General features: G+C 37.1%; 1 protein-coding gene and 1 long non-coding RNA gene across 2 annotated transcripts; both read left to right on the top strand.

The window, feature by feature from the left end:
- The first annotated feature begins 313 nt into the window (after nt 1-313).
- Nucleotides 314-7,015, top strand: LOC115783395 (uncharacterized). Its single transcript, XM_030734198.1, has 9 exons — nt 314-1,571; nt 2,595-2,729; nt 2,877-3,011; nt 3,538-3,606; nt 3,736-3,830; nt 4,039-4,165; nt 4,538-4,655; nt 6,561-6,637; nt 6,818-7,015. The coding sequence occupies exons 1-9, from the start codon at nt 390-392 to the stop codon at nt 6,926-6,928; spliced, it is 2,049 nt and encodes a 682-aa protein (XP_030590058.1). The 5' UTR covers nt 314-389; the 3' UTR covers nt 6,929-7,015.
- Nucleotides 7,016-11,566: 4,551 nt separating this feature from the next.
- Nucleotides 11,567-18,485, top strand: LOC115783529 (uncharacterized). The gene is made up of 5 exons (XR_004020218.1): nt 11,567-12,038; nt 13,771-14,032; nt 14,749-14,811; nt 17,093-17,149; nt 18,155-18,485. It is a non-coding gene; the product is annotated as an uncharacterized LOC115783529 (long non-coding RNA).
- Nucleotides 18,486-19,266: the final 781 nt, after the last annotated feature.

Here is a 19,266-nt window from a genome sequence, read left to right as displayed (position 1 = left end):
ACTATTACTCAATGTTGAAGCAAACACCCACTGAACAAATTATGGCCGGGAACATGACAAAAAGCCTAACCAAAGATGTACTGAAAAAAATATTGTCCGAGTTGAATAAGAGTACAAGGCTCCATGATGACATTATGCTTGAACTCATGTTAACTCAAAAATTAATTAAAGAAACAAGTTCTCAAGCATCATCAAAAGGTTACTTTCAGCACCTTCAAAAAGGTCCATTTGCAGTACACCTATACACAGACATTGGATTAAGGATTTTGGCACAACATCTAATGCAGTCATCACATGTTACCCTCCACCTTGATGCAACAGGCAGCGTAGTGCAGAAAATCCCAGACCAAGACAAGCAAGTTTTATATTATGCTTTAGTTTTGCCAGGCATGGGCAAGGATAAACCTCCTTTGCCTGTCACGGAACTGATCACCAACAGCCATAGTATTCCTTCCATTTCTCACTGGCTAATGGAATTCAAAAGGAAACTGTCACACAAAACAAAAATACAAATTTCACAGGTTGAGACAGACTACAGTTGGGCTCTGATTAATAGCGTGCTTATATCTTTCAACAAGGAAGATATTTCTGTGTACCTTGCCAGAGCATTTAACATTGTGCATGGACGCACTACTGGTATGACAAACTTCACTGTGTTGCATCTGTGCTCTGCCCATATAGTTAAGGCTGTGACACAAGCATTTGGCAGAAAAACATCAGACCGAGGCATACAGGAGTATGCAACATTCTGCTTTGCATACCTACTCAACTGCCAAAGTATGCAGCTCGCCATTGAGGTGTTTTATAACATGTGTGTTCTCTTTGATGCAAAAGAATGTACCCATTTGGTAAAAACAAGCCAAACCTACCTCAACAGCTGCATTTCACAAAGCAAGAAAAACAAGGATGGAGAAAGTCAATATGTATCAGAAGCTGAGGAAATGATCACTGATAAAAGTAATAGCATTGTTGGAACATCACCTTTCACACATACTTTTCAAGTGATACGGGACCAAGCAGAGTGTGACTTTCTGTCTGATGATTCAGCCAACATTAAAAACCATTACTTTTGTCCTGGTATAATTGATGTTCTGCTGAAAAACTACATGGGGATCATCCCACTGTGGAGTGGTTTGTTGCTTGGAGATCTGACACGACATGAGACACCAACAACTGGTGAAACAAACAAAACTTGCAAAACCAGAGAAACAAACTGCCATGTGGAGCTATGGTTTGGTTTGGTGAAACGAAACATCCTGGGAAAGAAGAAGTACCTCAGACCAGCAGAGTTCATCTCCAAAATGTTTTCCTCTTTACAAGGACGATATGTAGAGCACATTATGCAGCATGGTCTTCCAATGAAAGTTCTTGACAAAGCCTTCACAGTTTCTAACAAACCTGTAGATGATCATGAAGAGAAATGGAAGAAGAGGGAAAGTTCTGCTGGTCAATCTAAGTCCAAGTCCAAGTACTTCAATCCCCCGAAGAGAATACAAAATCCTAAACCTTCACAACACACTAAAACAAAGATCAAAGGAGCAGATGCCGATCAGCATAATAAAGAATCACAGGTAAATATGGTTTGACCTTTGAGGCACTATTTTTGTTAGACTTAAACAAAAAAAATTTTCCAAAAAATCTCCTACTACACTTATTTAATTTAAGAAAAATTATGTTTGACCTAAATTTTAAATAAGTTGCATAAGATGTGGTTAGCATAAGATGACATTACTATTAACTATTTAGATCTGTACCTATACATGTAAAATTTACATGGCTTATATTTTTTCTGGATGTGCATATTAATGTCAGTTAAACAAGAAAATGCCACAATGCATCTTACAGAACCACATTAACTGATTTTTAAAATATTTTTAGGGTACAGTATTACACATTTGAAATCCTAGGTTTATTTTAATGATTTCATTTCTCTGTTTTGGAAACTTTATGTTTATCCTCAAAGACATGTTCTATCTTTGAAAAACTGTATTAATTATAATCTGAGAAGCAGAAATTGAAAGGTCTTATTTTGTAAAGGCGCATCAAAAAGTAGGTGAATCAGTTGTAGTAGACAATGAGTAGGTTGATGTTAAATGTATAGATAGGATCAGAAATTACTTTATTCATAGCTGTGCAATTTTCATATTAACAAGTGGAACTTGGTCTTTCAAACAAATGACATGCTTTAATTTAATGACAGTGACATGGTTGTTTTGATTTGCATTTACATTGATGTTGCTGTACTACATGATTAAAATAAATATTCATTACAATATGTCAGTTTAAAAATGATCCTAACATGTATTGTGGTCGGCAGAGAATGAATTGAGAAACAATAACTGTGACACTGGCAGAATGGGCATGTTGAGGGAATCATTTGCTGTATGTACAACTACAACTCGCATATGAACAGGGAAAAAAATTCAAATACACACTGTGGCTATTAGTAAATCTATCCTTAAAGACAAAAATTCTAAAACCATATACAAAATATGTATTTCAAAAGATAACTCTTAGTTGTTTTTGGAAAATATCTAGTTTTACTGTATAACTTCTTCTATATGAGCTTATTTGTTCATGTATCTGATTTCCAGTTAACTCAGCTTTGGAAAAAGAGTGATACAGAAGTTGTTGTTGCAGTTGTCCCTTCACAAATTAAGGGTCGGAGCTTTGTCATCCACCATTCAGAGCTGTGCTCTCTTCGTCCACATCAGTGGTTGAATGGGGAGGTATGTGTATGATTGTCTTTTTTCATTTAGTTTCACTAATTTACGCAACACTTTGCATGCAAATCTGAATATTTGCCGATATGAATCTTGAAATGACCAAGACTTTTGTAGACACTTAATGTAGAACTGATGATATTACTTATGCAGATCATTGAAAGCCTGTTTCATGTGGCTGCCCATGCATCGGGAGTGGTGGACACCATTTACATCCTCAGTCACTACACAGCTGGTGTGATTTTGTTTGGGGACAGAACAGAGCTTCCTCGCCAAAGTTTACCTAGGGTAATATATATCTTCGTTTGTTGCTGTATTGTGTCAGTGTAAGATGAATAAATAGAACTTTTATGTTTACACATCAGCTACATCAGCTTCAAACTTCCTTTACAAAACATTACATAATACATCCCATATGTAAACCTTGTTCTCTGCTGGCCACTACATAACATACCTCAGAGTAATGTTGATGTCAGCCACTTAATCAAATTAAGCTCACAATATTGATAAAATTACACCCACATTAATTTAGGTCACAACATGTCACTTCTCTGTTCCTTACTTAATAAAATCAGTATCACTGCAAGTTTAACCCTCCCCCCATCTCTATAGCGGAAAAGGTTATCCACCCTAACAGGTATAAGCCGGTACTCCATTAGTTGAGGTTTTTCATAACACCTTTTTGACAGAAAGTGTACTTGTCACTAAAAGAAATTATTTACATGTGTGTAAAGATTAAAGTTGAGATATGAGCTTAAAATTTGTCTTCAGCATTTGACATGGCTTCTTAAAATATATATCAATGCTATTCCAGGTGAACTTTGACAACTATGAAGCAGTTCTATCTTTTGTGCTGGTGAACAACAACCACTGGAAGTTGCTGGTTTGTGGTTTTTCCTTACATGAAATGAATATATATATTTTTTGGTAGGATTACAGCCAGCCATATTGACATAAGTTTCAACAACATTGTTCCCTGTTATGTTACTTTTCCTTTGTTGGTGTCTTTCAGTACATCAATACAAATGCCAGCACAGTATTCCTAATGGATCCTGCACAACTGTCATCAGAGCTCGAGGACTCCAAAAATGCAGCTAAAAGAATACAGTAATTCAAGCTTTAATACATGTCTAAAGTTATTTTAGAAATAAAAAGATAACTTGCAAAGTAATCACATAGCTTTTATTGAATATCCCTAAAACTAAAGTGGTTGTTATTTTGAGAAGCTGATAGCATAAGAGGGGGGCATCAGTTGTCATGAATGGAATTACAAAATACAATTGCTCTTATACAAATCATTTCATTTGTTATCCAGGGAATACTTCAAGATGAGAAGGACATGCCATGGGAAAACAGATTGGGTTGGGATCCGATGGAAAGGGGGGGCTATGAGACACCCCATTCAACAAGATGGAAGCAGCTGTGGAGTCATTGTAGTGAAAGTACATTGAAGAGTTAATGTTTTGTTTTGTGCAAGTATGGAAGGTGTGAACGTGAAAATAACATCATAGGGAAATGTAAATTACAATCAAATAACAGTTTGTCTGTCTAGACTGCATGTATTTTCTAGATTTTGGTAAGTCTTAAGTCAGTATTGCACAATGGATCCTGTAGGGAAAAAACAGAACAGGGATCAGTGCAACATGCCACACAGTCTTTGCAGTGACAGTTCTTTTTGCATCTTCTAAATGTATTTATACATTTGAGTATTTGTGGATGCCTTATATAATGTGTGTCCAGATGTAACTGTTAGGGTCTGTTGCATTATTATGCCATGAAAAACAATGTCTTTCAAAGCAGTGTTGTTTCTTTAGATGGCGAAAGCACTGATGGAGGCCTTTCCTCTTATGCCAGATGTGGAATTTGACACCACCAAAAAGGCAATGAAAGATGAAAGAAAAGCTCTGGGTCTTCATATCCTTGAAGCATCAGGTTAATAATATGTACCCTATGATTATTTATACATACACATACATATACATACATACACATACATACACATACATACACATACATACACATACATACACATACATACACATACATACACATACATACACATACATACACATACATACACATACATACACATACATACACATACATACACATACATACACATACATACACATACATACACATACATACACATACATACACATACACACATATACACACATATACATACACACACATATATATATATATATACACACACACATAGCTCAAAAAAATAAAGGGAAACATCCTAGATCTGAATGAGTGAAATATTCTCATTGAATACTTTGTTCTGTACAGAGTTGAATGTGCTGACAACAAAAATCATCAATGGAAATCAAATTTATTAACCAATGGAGGCCTGGATTTGGAGTCACACACAAAATTAAAGTGAAAAAACACACTACAGGCTGATCCAACTGATTTAATTACCTTAACACAAGTCAAAATGAGGCTCAGTATTGTGTGTGGCCTCCACGTGCCTGTATGACCTCCCTACAACACCTGGGCATGCTCCTGATGAGGTGGCGGATGGTGTCCTGAGGGATCTCCTCCCAGACCTGGACTAAAGCATCTGCCAACTCTTGGATAGTCTGTGGTGCAACGTGACGTTGGTGGATGGAGCGAGACATGATGTCCCAGATGTGCTCAATTGGATTCAGGTCTGGGGAACGGGCGGGCCAGTCCATAGCTTCAATGCCTTCATCTTGCAGGAACTGCTGACACACTCCAGCCACATGAGGTCTAGCATTGTCCTGCATTAGGAGGAACCCAGGGCCAACCGCACCAGCATCTCACAAGGGGTCTGAGGATCTCATCTCGGTACCTGATGGCAGTCATGCTACCTCTGGCGAGCACATGGAGGGCTGTGCGGCCCTCCAAAGAAATGCCACCCCACACCATTACTGACCCACTGCCAGACCGGTCATGCTGAAGGATGTTGCAGGCAGCAGATCGGGCTCCACGGCGTCTCCAGACTCTGTCACGTCTGTCACATGTGCTCAGTGTGAACCTGCTTTCATCTGTGAAGAGCACAGGGCGCCAGTGGCGAATTTGCCAATCCCGGTGTTCTCTGGCAAATAACAAGCGTCTTGCACGTTGTTGGGCTGTGAGCACAACCCCCATCTGTGGATGTCGGGCCCTCTTACCATCCTCATGGAGTCGGTTTCTAACCGTTTGTGCAAACACATGCACATTTGTGGCCTGTTGGAGGTCATTTTGCAGGGCTCTGGCAGTGCTCCTCCTGTTCCTCCTTGCACAAAGGCAGAGGTAGCGGTCCTGCTGCTGGGTTGTTGCCCTCCTACGGCCTCCTCCACGTCTCCTGGTGTACTGGCCTGTCTCCTGGTAGCGCCTCCAGCCTCTGGACACTACGCTGACAGACACAGCAAACCTTCTTGCCACAGCTCGCATTGGATGAGCTGCACTACCTGAGACACTTGTGTGGGTTGTAGAGTCCGTCTCATGCTACCACGAGTGTGAAAGCACCACCAACATTCAAAAGTGACCAAAACATCAGCCAGAAAGCATAGGTACTGAGAAGTGGTCTGTGGTCCCCACCTGCAGAACCACTCCTTTATTGAGTGTGTCTTGCTAATTGCCAATAATTTCCACCTGTTGTCTATTCCATTTGCACAACAGCATGTGAAACTGATTGTCAATCAGTGTTGCTTCCTAAGTGGACAGTTTGATTTCACAGAAGGTTGATTTACTTGGAGTTATATTGTGTTGTTTAAGTGTTCCCTTTATTTTTTGGAGCAGTGTGTGTGTGTGTATATACATACATAAACTTCATAATACAATTCATCATAATATTTGGTTTATTTCCTAATTTGATTACAGTGTTCGATGACCAGACTTGCTGTGCAATGTGTGCTGCCTACAAGCCCCCAGTTTCGGGACCTCAAATGACAGACTGGGTGAGAGTATGAGTTGTCAATGTGAAAATCTGAAGCATAAATAAAGAGTAACTCTAGGTACTGATAAAGTCGTAAATAACATATGCCAAGCAAGTACACACCCTACTGTGTGACTGGAGAGGAGTATTTACTGTATTACTATACCGCTAAACATATACGTTTTCTGTTATATTTTAACAGATCCAGTGCGACAGGTGTGACAAATGGTTTCATGCCCTGTGCCTAGACATCAAAAGCAACCAATATGAAAAGGCAAAGAGAGGCAGCTGGAAATGTCTGTTGTGCACGTAATAAAAAAATCTTTCTACCCTGTTGAATGTAGTTCAAAAGAAATAATTTGAAATTATATGTAGAAAATAAAACTGTACTTCGTTTCAATAGCATTAAGGCTGTGCCTCATCTGTCTAGTGTAGCAGAATAATTACACACAGATTTCGAGTCAGTGGGTCACATGACCTGGAAGCTATTGAAGAAAAATCTTAATTTTTGGCTATAAAAAAATCCTAAAAAATGTAAAAAGGCTTAAAATGGAAAGAAAATGAGTGTGCCTTATCTGTCTAGTGTAGCAGAACAATTTCACACAGATTTTGAGTCAGTGGGCCACATGACCTGGAAGCTATTGAAGAAAAATCTCAATTTTTCACATAAGAAATTGCTAAAAAATATAAAAAGGCTTAAAATGAAAAGAAAATGAGTGTGCCTCATCTGTCTAGTGTAGGAGAACAATTTCACACAGATTTTGAGTCAGTGGGTCACATGACCTGGAAGCTATTGAAGAAAAATCTCAATTTTTGGCTATAAAAAATCCTAAAAAATATAAAAATGCTTAAAATGGAAAGAAAATGAGTGTGCCTCATCTGTCTAATGTAGCAGAATAATTACACACAGACTTTGAGTCAGTGGGTCACATGACCTGGAAGCTATTGAAGAAAAATCTCAATTTTTCACATAGAAAAATTGCTAAAAAATATAAAAAGGCTTAAAATGGAAAGAAAATGAGTGTGCCTTATCTGTCTAGTGTAGGAGAACAATTTCACACAGATTTTGAGTCAGTGGGCCACATGACCTGGAAGCTATTGAAGAAAAATCTCAATTTTTCACATAAAAAATCCTAAAAAATATAAAAATGCTTAAAATGGAAAGAAAATGAGTGTGCCTCATTTGTCTAATGTAGCAGAATAATTACACACATATTTTGAGTCAGTGGGTCACATGACCTGGAAGCTATTGAAGAAAAATCTCAATTTTTGGCTATAAAAAATCCTAAAAAATATAAAAATGCTTAAAATGGAAAGAAAATGAGTGTGCCTCATTTGTCTAATGTAGCAGAATAATTTCACACAGATTTTGAGTCAGTGGGTCACATGACCTGGAAGCTATTGAAGAAAAATCTCAATTTTTGGCTATAAAAAATCCTAAAAAATATAAAAAGGCTTAAAATGGAAAGAAAATGAGTGTGCCTCATTTGTCTAATGTAGCAGAATAATTACACACAGACTTTGAGTCAGTGGGTCACATGACCTGGAAGCTATTGAAGAAAAATCTCAATTTTTGGCTATAAAAAATCCTAAAAAATATAAAAATGCTTAAAATGGAAAGAAAATGAGTGTGCCTCATTTGTCTAATGTAGCAGAATAATTACACACAGATTTTGAGTCAGTGGGTCACATGACCTGGAAGCTATTGAAGAAAAATCTCAATTTTTCACATAAAAAATTGCTAAAAAATATAAAAATGCTTAAAATGGAAAGAAAATGAGTGTGCCTTATCTGTCTAATGTAGCAGAATAATTACACACAGATTTTGAGTCAGTGGGTCACATGACCTGGAAGCTATTGAAGAAAAATCTCAATTTTTGGCTATAAAAAATCCTAAAAAATATAAAAATGCTTAAAATGGAAAGAAAATGAGTGTGCCTCATTTGTCTAATGTAGCAGAATAATTACACATAGATTTTGAGTCAGTGGGTCACATGACCTGGAAGCTATTGAAGAAAAATCTCAATTTTTGGCTATAAAAAATCCTAAAAAATATAAAAAGGCTTAAAATGGAAAGAAAATGAGTGTGCCTCATTTGTCTAATGTAGCAGAATAATTACACACAGACTTTGAGTCAGTGGGTCACATGACCTGGAAGCTATTGAAGAAAAATCTCAATTTTTCACATAAAAAATTGCTAAAAAATATAAAAAGGCTTAAAATGGAAAGAAAATGAGTGTGCCTTATCTGTCTAACGTAGCAGAATAATTACACACAGATTTTGAGTCAGTGGGTCACATGACCTGGAAGCTATTGAAGAAAAATCTCAATTTTTGGCTATAAAAAATCCTAAAAAATATAAAAATGCTTAAAATGGAAAGAAAATGAGTGTGCCTCATTTGTCTAATGTAGCAGAATAATTACACATAGATTTTGAGTCAGTGGGTCACATGACCTGGAAGCTATTGAAGAAAAATCTCAATTTTTGGCTATAAAAAATTGCTAAAAAATATAAAAAGGCTTAAAATGGAAAGAAAATGAGTGTGCCTCATCTGTCTAGTGTAGTAGAACAATTTCACATAGATTTTGAGTCAGTGGGTCACATGACCTGGAAGCTATTGAAGAAAAATCTTAATTTTTGGCTATAAAAAAATCCTAAAAAATGTAAAAAGGCTTAAAATGAAAAGAAAATGAGTGTGCCTCATCTGTCTAGTGTAGTAGAACAATTTCACACAGATTTTGAGTCAGTGGGTCACATGACCTGGAAGCTATTGAAGAAAAATCTCAATTTTTCACATAAAAAATTGCTAAAAAATATAAAAAGGCTTAAAATGGAAAGAAAATGAGTGTGCCTTATCTGTCTAGTGTAGCAGAACAATTTCACACAGATTTTGAGTCAGTGGGCCACATGACCTGGAAGCTATTGAAGAAAAATCTCAATTTTTCACATAAAAAATCCTAAAAAATATAAAAATGCTTAAAATGGAAAGAAAATGAGTGTGCCTCATTTGTCTAATGTAGCAGAATAATTACACACAGATTTTGAGTCAGTGGGTCACATGACCTGGAAGCTATTGAAGAAAAATCTCAATTTTTGGCTATAAAAAATCCTAAAAAATATAAAAATGCTTAAAATGGAAAGAAAATGAGTGTGCCTCATTTGTCTAATGTAGCAGAATAATTACACACAGATTTTGAGTCAGTGGGTCACATGACCTGGAAGCTATTGAAGAAAAATCTCAATTTTTGGCTATAAAAAATCCTAAAAAATATAAAAATGCTTAAAATGGAAAGAAAATGAGTGTGCCTCATTTGTCTAATGTAGCAGAATAATTACACACAGACTTTGAGTCAGTGGGTCACATGACCTGGAAGCTATTGAAGAAAAATCTCAATTTTTCACATAAAAATTGCTAAAAAATATAAAAAGGCTTAAAATGAAAAGCAAATGAGTGTGCCTCATCTGTCTAGTGTAGTAGAACAATTTCACACAGATTTTGAGTCAGTGGGTCACATGACCTGGAAGCTATTGAAGAAAAATCTCAATTTTTCACATAAAAAATTGCTAAAAAATATAAAAATGCTTAAAATGGAAAGAAAATGAGTGTGCCTCATTTGTCTAATGTAGCAGAATAATTACACACAGATTTTGAGTCAGTGGGTCACATGACCTGGAAGCTATTGAAGAAAAATCTCAATTTTTGGCTATAAAAAATCCTAAAAAATATAAAAATGCTTAAAATGGAAAGAAAATGAGTGTGCCTCATTTGTCTAATGTAGCAGAATAATTACACACAGACTTTGAGTCAGTGGGTCACATGACCTGGAAGCTATTGAAGAAAAATCTCAATTTTTCACATAAAAAATTGCTAAAAAATATAAAAAGGCTTAAAATGGAAAGAAAATGAGTGTGCCTCATCTGTCTAGTGTAGTAGAACAATTTCACACAGATTTTGAGTCAGTGGGTCACAAGATAAGGAATTTATTTATTTTTGTTTCTCAAGAGTGTTTGGATCGGAAATTTATTGATGGTCCCTAAGTGAACCTCCGCGGGTGAGAGGAGGGAGCGGGAGAGAGCGGCTGGCCGAAATCTGAGTCCCTGAATCGGATCAACTGTGAGCTAGATGCCGCTAACCCCACGGAGCTTGAATATCCAATATCCAACTTGAAACTAACTTCACCGCGGTAGCTGCTCACTGAAGACAGTAACTACACAACAGTTGGTGCTTTAACACGCAGCCTCCAAAAGTCTCTAACACCTGAAAAACTTGCTAGATTTGTTGCTAGTCATTTGAAAAAAAAAATGCTACAGGTGTCAGAAAATTAGCTAAATATAATGACAAAGTCCCAAATTGGCAACAGTGACCTGAAAACAGGGAATTGCTAAGACGTGAAGTATGTTACTGGGCATGCTCACACCCAAGTAGCTATTCCTCTTCTTTTGAGCAGACTCGGTACATGTTAGTGCACTGCTTCCTCCTACTGGTGAAATAATATAATTGTTGTTTGTATTGCTTTAAGTTAACATCTCAAAACAATGAGTAAACTGTTTCATCAGGCAATTAATAAAAATCAAACATGGTAAAAAGCATATTCTACATTTCCAAGTAAAGTTTAGTAATTGATGTAAATGAGGAAAGCTACTGGAATCTGCAGTGCAGAGAGACCTGGTGTCCGCAGTGGAAAACCAAAAGAGATTTCTCTTGCTGGATTTCACATTGTTGTTATTGAATTTTCATTCTCTGATATTTATTAACAAGCTTTAAATGTTTCTCAGTACATCTTGTTAAGTCTTTCCACAGCAACTATGTGTAACCACTTTCAACATATCTTTAACCCAGTCCAACAAACCTCGGTTCAGTGTTCTTCATGAATAAACAGGAAGAGTGGTTTCCTGTCAGAATATTCACACGCTGAAAGCAGCAGCTCTCAGCAGATTCCAGCTCTTCCACCCAAGATGAAGAACTTCTTGCCAAACGTTAATGTCAGAAAATACGGCACCTATGTTGCAGTGGTTGTGATTTTTGTTCACAATTATGTGATTGACAGGGATGTACCGTGCACTTGCAAAGAAGGCGATGGAGTGATCTGCGGTTTATATGTGTTTATGCCTTTCTTCATTTTATTGATTTTACAACTCTGGACAGACGAGAAATTTCAGAGAATCTTCAAGTATTCATATACATGTGACATGAATTGTGAAGATAAATGGCGCTGTAGTTGCAGATTTTTCATGGTTTTACTTTATCAGATTATGAAGGCTTTTTGCGTTGGTCTGCTTTGGGTGTTGGCCGTGTTAATTGATGGCGACTGGTACATTTGCTGTAATATTAGCTATGATCAGACTTATACAGACTTGGCCTGCAAAAATGAAAAAACATGTCGACAGAAAGAAAATTGCAGAGATGAAAATTTCCTCCATGGTGAGTTTTTTTTACTTATACACATGATCTCAGTCTGTTATTCTTTTACTGTGATCTTTTACTCACTCAGATCAACCTGTGTATCCCAACATATTCTGTGCTATGCATGTAAATGATTGGGTTGGCATTATTTTATTCATCTTGATGTTATGATTATTAAGTGCTTTAGAAAATGAAAATTATATCTGAGACAAGTTTTAAATACTGTGTGAATTTGGACTGGGATCACTATACATGCTTTAATGGCCACTGGTGTATACAGTATTTGAGTAAGTTAAAGATATAAAAGGATCCAGTGATTACATCCCACCTCAGAGGGTCCAGAGTGAAATATGTGGGAGACTCAGTGCAGTTGAAACACTTTGTGCATTTCTCTGTTTCTCAGGCTCTGTTTGAAATGGAGCAAAGTTTTGATTTATTAAATTAGCATCAATCTGTCAACTACCCACAACATTTACAATAACAAAACATTATTCATAATCTTGATTTTTTTATATTATCATTATTATAATAATAATTATTATTATTATTATCAGTAGTTCATTGACAATACACTGAAATTGGTGGGGAATAACACGTCCCCTCACTAACATTGCATGGCAAAACATAATGCAGTAGTACCTTTCAATTAAAGAGCGCATATCATGCTTTTAAATCCTTCCTTTTCATATGTAAATCATTCATTGTGATCTATATAAAGTAGAACTGCAATGCTTTGGTCTGAATTCCTCGTTATTGCAGCTCCACAGACCCCTCGTTTACACCTGTTCTGAGGTGCGTCTTAGAGCAGCTCGTTATGGTCTCTTTAAATGTGAACGAGACATTTCACGCCCCGCCCCCTCCAGGTCACAGAGAGTGTTCCACTTCACCCTGTTCAGGAATTTTTTAAGTTTAATAGCAGCGATACGATTATCTACTGGCAGAGAAACTTTTTATTCCCAAGTTTATTAAAGATGTCAACAATGGAAGACTCGTCCATCCAGCCTTAACATGTCTGAGCCAGAGTCTGAGCGAGAGCAGGAGGATGAAGACGATGGACCTGCAGAACCACACCTTCAAACATGGTGGATTCACAAAATTTGTTAGCTGGAAGTCCATGACCTTGTGTAGCAGTTCCACAGCAAACACTGTGATGTAACAGACAAGAAAATGTAACTGGGAATACAGAAAACTAAACAGACTGAAAAATATGAAGAAATATAAAAAAAAAAAGAATATAAAGATATCTCCGCAGCACCAGGAGAGAATACATTTAAATTTTTCCTACACACACAAAGTATGCAGAAAAATGCATTTAAAGGCTAAAAAAGTGGATTTTGCTGATACGTCTCCTTTAAAGTACTAAAATTGTATGAAGCACAGATTCAAACGAAGAACGCTGCATCACAGAGAAAGGAGAGCAGGACAAAACCATGAAACATGTAATTTATTGCATTCCTTTCAAAACAAACTGACTTCTGTTCTACCTGGTTGGAGCTAGAATCCAACTAAGCATTTGAAATATTACTTTGTCATGTTTGTGGTTAGAAGAGAAAGAAGTGTTGTAACTGTCTCCAGTATATATATATATATATATATATATATATATATATATATATATATATAAAGAAACAGTCCTTATTACAGTACTTTAAGACATTTAAAATGGTCAAAAATAAGTCATTAAAATTATTGTAATTGTTGTTGGAGTTCAGTTGGTTATTTGTAATATTGTTTTTTGTTTCTCCTTCAGGAAATTGGCATGGGTGTACTTTTAGGCGGCGTTTTTTGCGTTGCCTTGGGAACAGCATTTGGATGCAGAAACTGCCCGAGTTGTTGTGCTGGAAAACTTCTATATGAGGACGTGGTTTTGGAGGAGGGGGGGCAGTGTACGGACAGAGATTTTAAGAAAAGCAGCTAAAAAGCAACTGATCAATCAAATGTTGCAGACATGTGACAATAAAGACTGGGAGACATTTTTGGATGCTGCTGATACTGTTCTGGAAAACATCGAGGTAAACAATCAGACACGTCGGTCCATGCTTTTTTTTTTTTGTCATAGATTGTCATATTTTAGATCAACTGACATTAACATTCATGCAACTGACTGTTGTTACTCTGACATTTCTCCTAGCGCCACCTCTTGGAAAATTACTTTTATTTCCCTTAAAGTCCGTACAGCCTCACAGCAGAAGTAGAAATACAGTAAAAACCATGATAATGATAATAGTGCCAAATATTATTTGTCCTTTCTTAAATATAGCATAAAGCAGGAAACAGTCTGCTTCAAACTCATTTCCACAAATGAAATACTTCAAGTGAAGGAGCTACTTCAATAATGTGCAGGAGGAGGGACACGTGACACCCACTCAGTGGTGGTAAATGTCGGCTGTAATTCTGCAGCATGTGCATATTCACTATCATACAGACTTTGCACTGGATAGCTGCCAGGCTAAGATCATATCCCATCAAACTGTTTTGGATATTTAAGTTCTTACCTCTGTTGGGTGATGTCTAAAAACTCAGAGCTGCAGTTTATGTCACTCTTGTTAGTTTCTGAATATCAGTATTGTCTGCCTCAGCAATGCTGCTGTTGTTTTTGTCACCAAGAAAGAAAAATCTGTCTGATTTATAATATTAGATTAAGAATAAGGCTGAATGATGCAAACTTGAGCAAAGAATACAAAGAAAAGAAAAGTAACCAACTATGCACTGTTTGTATTTCTGAAAGCACACTGATCAACAGAAGGATGGAAAGAAGATTCAACTGCAAACTCAAACAGTGACTCAACAGGTAATTCATTTTTCCACAACTACTCAAATCTCCAACTCATGAGACTAGAAATATTTGTCTTTTGCCTCTGTCTAGTTTGCATGTGTGAGCCTGTTATCTCTTGCTTCCTGTTTAACTTTGGTGGTCTTTTGTATTTTTGTGCAATGTACTAAATACTTTGTATCTTGTACTTTGACCTGCTTTGTCTCATTTTAACAGATTTGTTCCCACCTGTTTCCTCTCCCCTCTTTACCTTGTGTATAAATTGTCTACATTATCCCTCTTTGCTCTTTGTTGTGTCATCTCTCATTCCCAGTGCTGTGTTCTGCCTGAGTTCTGTATTCCATATTCCTAGTTAGTGTTTCCTGGTTCCAGTCCAGCTCTGCAAATTCTGTTTAGAAGAGACTTCAGCATTAAGGTCAAATTTTCTGTTCACGTTCTGACTCCCAAGTCCCGCAATCTGGGTCCCAAACCTGCCTCCTTATATGGCACATGGTCATACCCACCACTGATGTAACTGACGTGTGGATACAGAATTATGTTCATGTCAAAAGTTGTGTGTGAGATAAAGCAGCTGTGAGGCAGTAATTTAATTTCACTTCTTTACACATATTCACACTAAGTTGCAGCACAAACCACGAGTGCCTGAATAACCACAGCATACAGAAGTAGATTCAGATACTGACACTTTAGACCCTAAAGTGAAGAAAAAAACATAATGCAAAAGTTATTAGTGTATTCAAACCATAAGAAAACCCATCAAATACATCCTTTCTGTGATTAACCTACTGCAGTGAATCACTGTTGATCTGCATTGTATAAGACACACAGCAGGCTGGAGTGAAACACTCTGAATAAAGAGAGGCATTCAGCTGCTGTTTTGCCTAAAAGGGTTTTTGATATTTTTTTAAAAGGCCAACAGTGTGACTGTCTCATGATTAAAACATCAGAATTAATGTAGTAATAAATTAGGAAATATATACTAGCATCAGCATTTTCGTACTAGCCAGGTTAGTAACAATGAATCCAAACTCCTCGGTCTGACTGTGTCAGCTGATCACTCGGCCCACGGTCCGTGCTTTAACATGGAAAACCGTTGGGATGCTTGCAGCTACTCAAATCGCTACAATCAGAACAATGTGAGAGGTCTGGACATCAAAAAAATATAGACAATACAAGACACATAACTTAAGTGTGTTGAGCATAAAACCTGAGGCAGCAGAAGTAGAATATGAGAAAATCCCGATAGAGAGAAATATGCAAAAGCAAACCAGCAGCAACAGTGGAAAACTTCAAGACAAAGAATTATGTTTGAAACATGTCATGGGTTTGAAGTTGTAGGCACTATATTTTAAAAACCTACTTAAATTAGAAATCACGTTAGCCATAGATATTTTATTTTCATTAAATTAGATCTGTTAGTAGGTCCTGTCAGGATACATTCACCCATCCGTCACAAAACTGCCACTATCGGCTATTAGGTCGTGTTAGTAGGACATGTTAGTGAAAAAGCCGCCAAATTATTACTGCTAACACTTCTGTAGCTTAGCCCTGAGTAGCAGAGCTGCAACTGCTGCTACTGCTGCTCTGGACTTCCTCACACACTGTAGGCTGTCAATCTGAGGAAAGATGCTGGTCCTGAAGATGTCTACGGGCACGTCCTGACTGACCTGCATCACAGAGGCTTCACTGCTTTGAAAGTGACCATTAGGTCCCTACTTCCTTTTGGCTCCACCCTCCAAACTGCCAAAAGTCAGGTTGACTAAAGTGAGCAGAACTGAGCTTTGAGAACAGGGTTACCTGTGAGAGCGTGCTCATGGCTTCTTTGTGCACGTGGCTGCTGAGTTCTGCACACGTGGGCTGGTGAATTTACAAGCAAGGAACTGAATTGCACAAGTGGCAGTGAATACTTAAATTATTTGCTCAGTATTTCATACAGGGTGAATATTTGAAAAGCTGTGAAATAATTGTCTAATGACTCTGATTTAGTGCTACAGTAAATATTATGTAGGAAAAAAGCAATTCAAATTAGAAATGACTGGAGAGACAGAACAGTTACTGTCCATTGTGCTTGCATTAGAATATGATGTTCCCATGCTGTTCCACACAAAACTGATCTGATCATTTTCAAATAATGCATATTAACTACGACAGAGGTATATAATTATATGTCACATGGGGCATGAAGGGTTATTGTAATAATAGACAATCAAAAGTTAAAGCCAAATGATGCAAAATTAAATGGAAAATGTCAACTAAAAGGCAGGGAATAAACCATTGTTAATATATATTTTTTTTCTAGGTAACTATAAGACCTGAACCGCTGAAACAATTCACAGGTGAAGAATGTCACGAAATGGTAAATCTGTCCATCCATTCATCCATCTTTCTCGCATTGAGCTTAAAGTTTCAGCTAATAAGAACTACACAGTAAAATTGTAAATAATCTATTTTTCTATTATAAGAACCCATTTGTCTATTTCATTCAAGCTCCCATCTCTCTATTAACCCCCTTCCAAAAAGCCTGGCCTGCTTTGGATAGTGTAACCAGTGATGAGGCAGCCAAAAGTTTGTTGATTATGTATCATAAACACAGATTCTCTGAGAATTGGTGCAGCTGTCTAACAGCCCACAGCTAATTAAAACTTTCATATTTAAACCAGAATCATGGGAGTCACTTTGTTCCACAATGAACAAACTTTTCTGGAATTATTTGCATTGTAACAATTGACCAAGTCCCTCTTTATTGGTTTAAAATCAATATTCAGTTTTCCACCAGTGTTACAGTTTCCACAGAGCTCTGTGGGCATACAATCAAAGCAGTCATACATGAAGAAAATAACAAAATTACAGGCCAAGTCTTCTTATAGGACTTGAGCTGGATCACTTTTCTATGAGCCATTCTGGCTGTACCACCAATGATGTCAACTATGTCTGGGCCTCCCACGAAAAATATATTAAAGTAGTTACCTAAAAATATTTATGTTTTGGTGCTACTTGTGCAATGCCAGGAAAAATGATTTTCTTATTGTGTGATCTTATGTGCTGGTTACTTATGTCAACAAATTATATGGGGAGAAAGAATGGCAACAATCAAACTTATTGTTGTGGAAGGATAACAAACAGGATGAGAAGGACAGTCTGTGTGAAAAAGGAAACTTGGAAGTGACTGGAAGCACTGTGTCTGCTGTTGCTTTGTCCACAAAGGAATGATCAATGTGTCCCTAAGCTGTCAACACAAAAACCTTATGGATATATCTGAGTGAATAGATGTATAGCTTGTTTTCAGTTCAGGGTAATTCTAATGAAGGTTGAATCACATTTACAACTGTATCAATGCTTTCTTTCTTTCTTACTGACACAGACTGAGATGGGCAGCAGTCAGCGAGGAAAAAAAGAACGAGATGGACAGAAACAGGTACTGTCCACTGTGTCCACAACAGAATGAGCAACAAGTGCTCATGATGCTCCACAACAAAACTGATATGTTCATAATCAAGCAGTGGAGGCCACAGAGATGTTCAATCTGTGGTAACAACAGTGGCTCAAAATACGAGCAACCCAAACACCTGCATAACCATGCTGGAGTGATCATCAAACACCATAATATACATTAATGTTGTTATTATTATAATCATAACAATAATTATTATGTTATTAATTGTTTAATTTTTTCAAATTTTCATCAAATTGGAAATGATGTGGAGAAACAGAATAAAGAAAAATGATTCTGACAGAAAATGTGAACACAGATTTTCTCATTGCTTTATTCTATTAATGATTCCGCTTATCGATTCCATTGACGGGAGGACGCATTTACGTGATTACATCACACACACGCGCCTTATTTGGTTCGGAACATATCCAACAGCGTCATGACAGAAGCGTCAAGATAAAAAGCATTACAAAATTATGTTTCAACAACAGCAGCAGCTGCTTTACCTGCAGTCTGTGCACACGCAGCAAGCGCAAAGAGGCAGAGCCGCTACCGAGACGTGAGCTCGGGTGGAGCGCTTTTCCCTGTAACCACCATTAAAACCTTTACTTTGAAACAGCTGCAGATCCTTCATCAACCACCTGATCAGTAAGTGTAGAACAGAGAACTTTGTAGCTGCTCCATCCACCCTCTTTGTTTCACACAGCAACAAACTGCAGTATGGAAGTTAAAAAATACAGATGAATTGTTAATACGAAAAAGTATTTCTAATCAGATCACTCAATCAATGGAATAATTGATATTTGCAACCCTATTTGGTTGTACTGTTTTAATCTCCATCTCCTGGTTTAGTTGGTGAGGACTGCCAGAGTCTGGCTGGCTCAGAGGCTGCTTCTCGCACACCTTACAGTTGAATTTTGCCGTATTTTTCAGACCATAAGGCGCACCGTATTACAAGGTGTACTGTCAATGAACGGGTCAATTTTTATACATAAAGCACACCGGGTTATAAGGCGCACGATAAAACATATGCAGAACGA

The sequence above is a fragment of the Archocentrus centrarchus genome, chromosome 7, assembly GCF_007364275.1.
Source record: "Archocentrus centrarchus isolate MPI-CPG fArcCen1 chromosome 7, fArcCen1, whole genome shotgun sequence".
Lineage (NCBI taxonomy): Eukaryota > Metazoa > Chordata > Actinopteri > Cichliformes > Cichlidae > Archocentrus > Archocentrus centrarchus.
The sequence above is the reverse complement of the archived record's forward strand: the minus strand, read 5'-3'. Positions and strand labels throughout refer to the sequence as shown.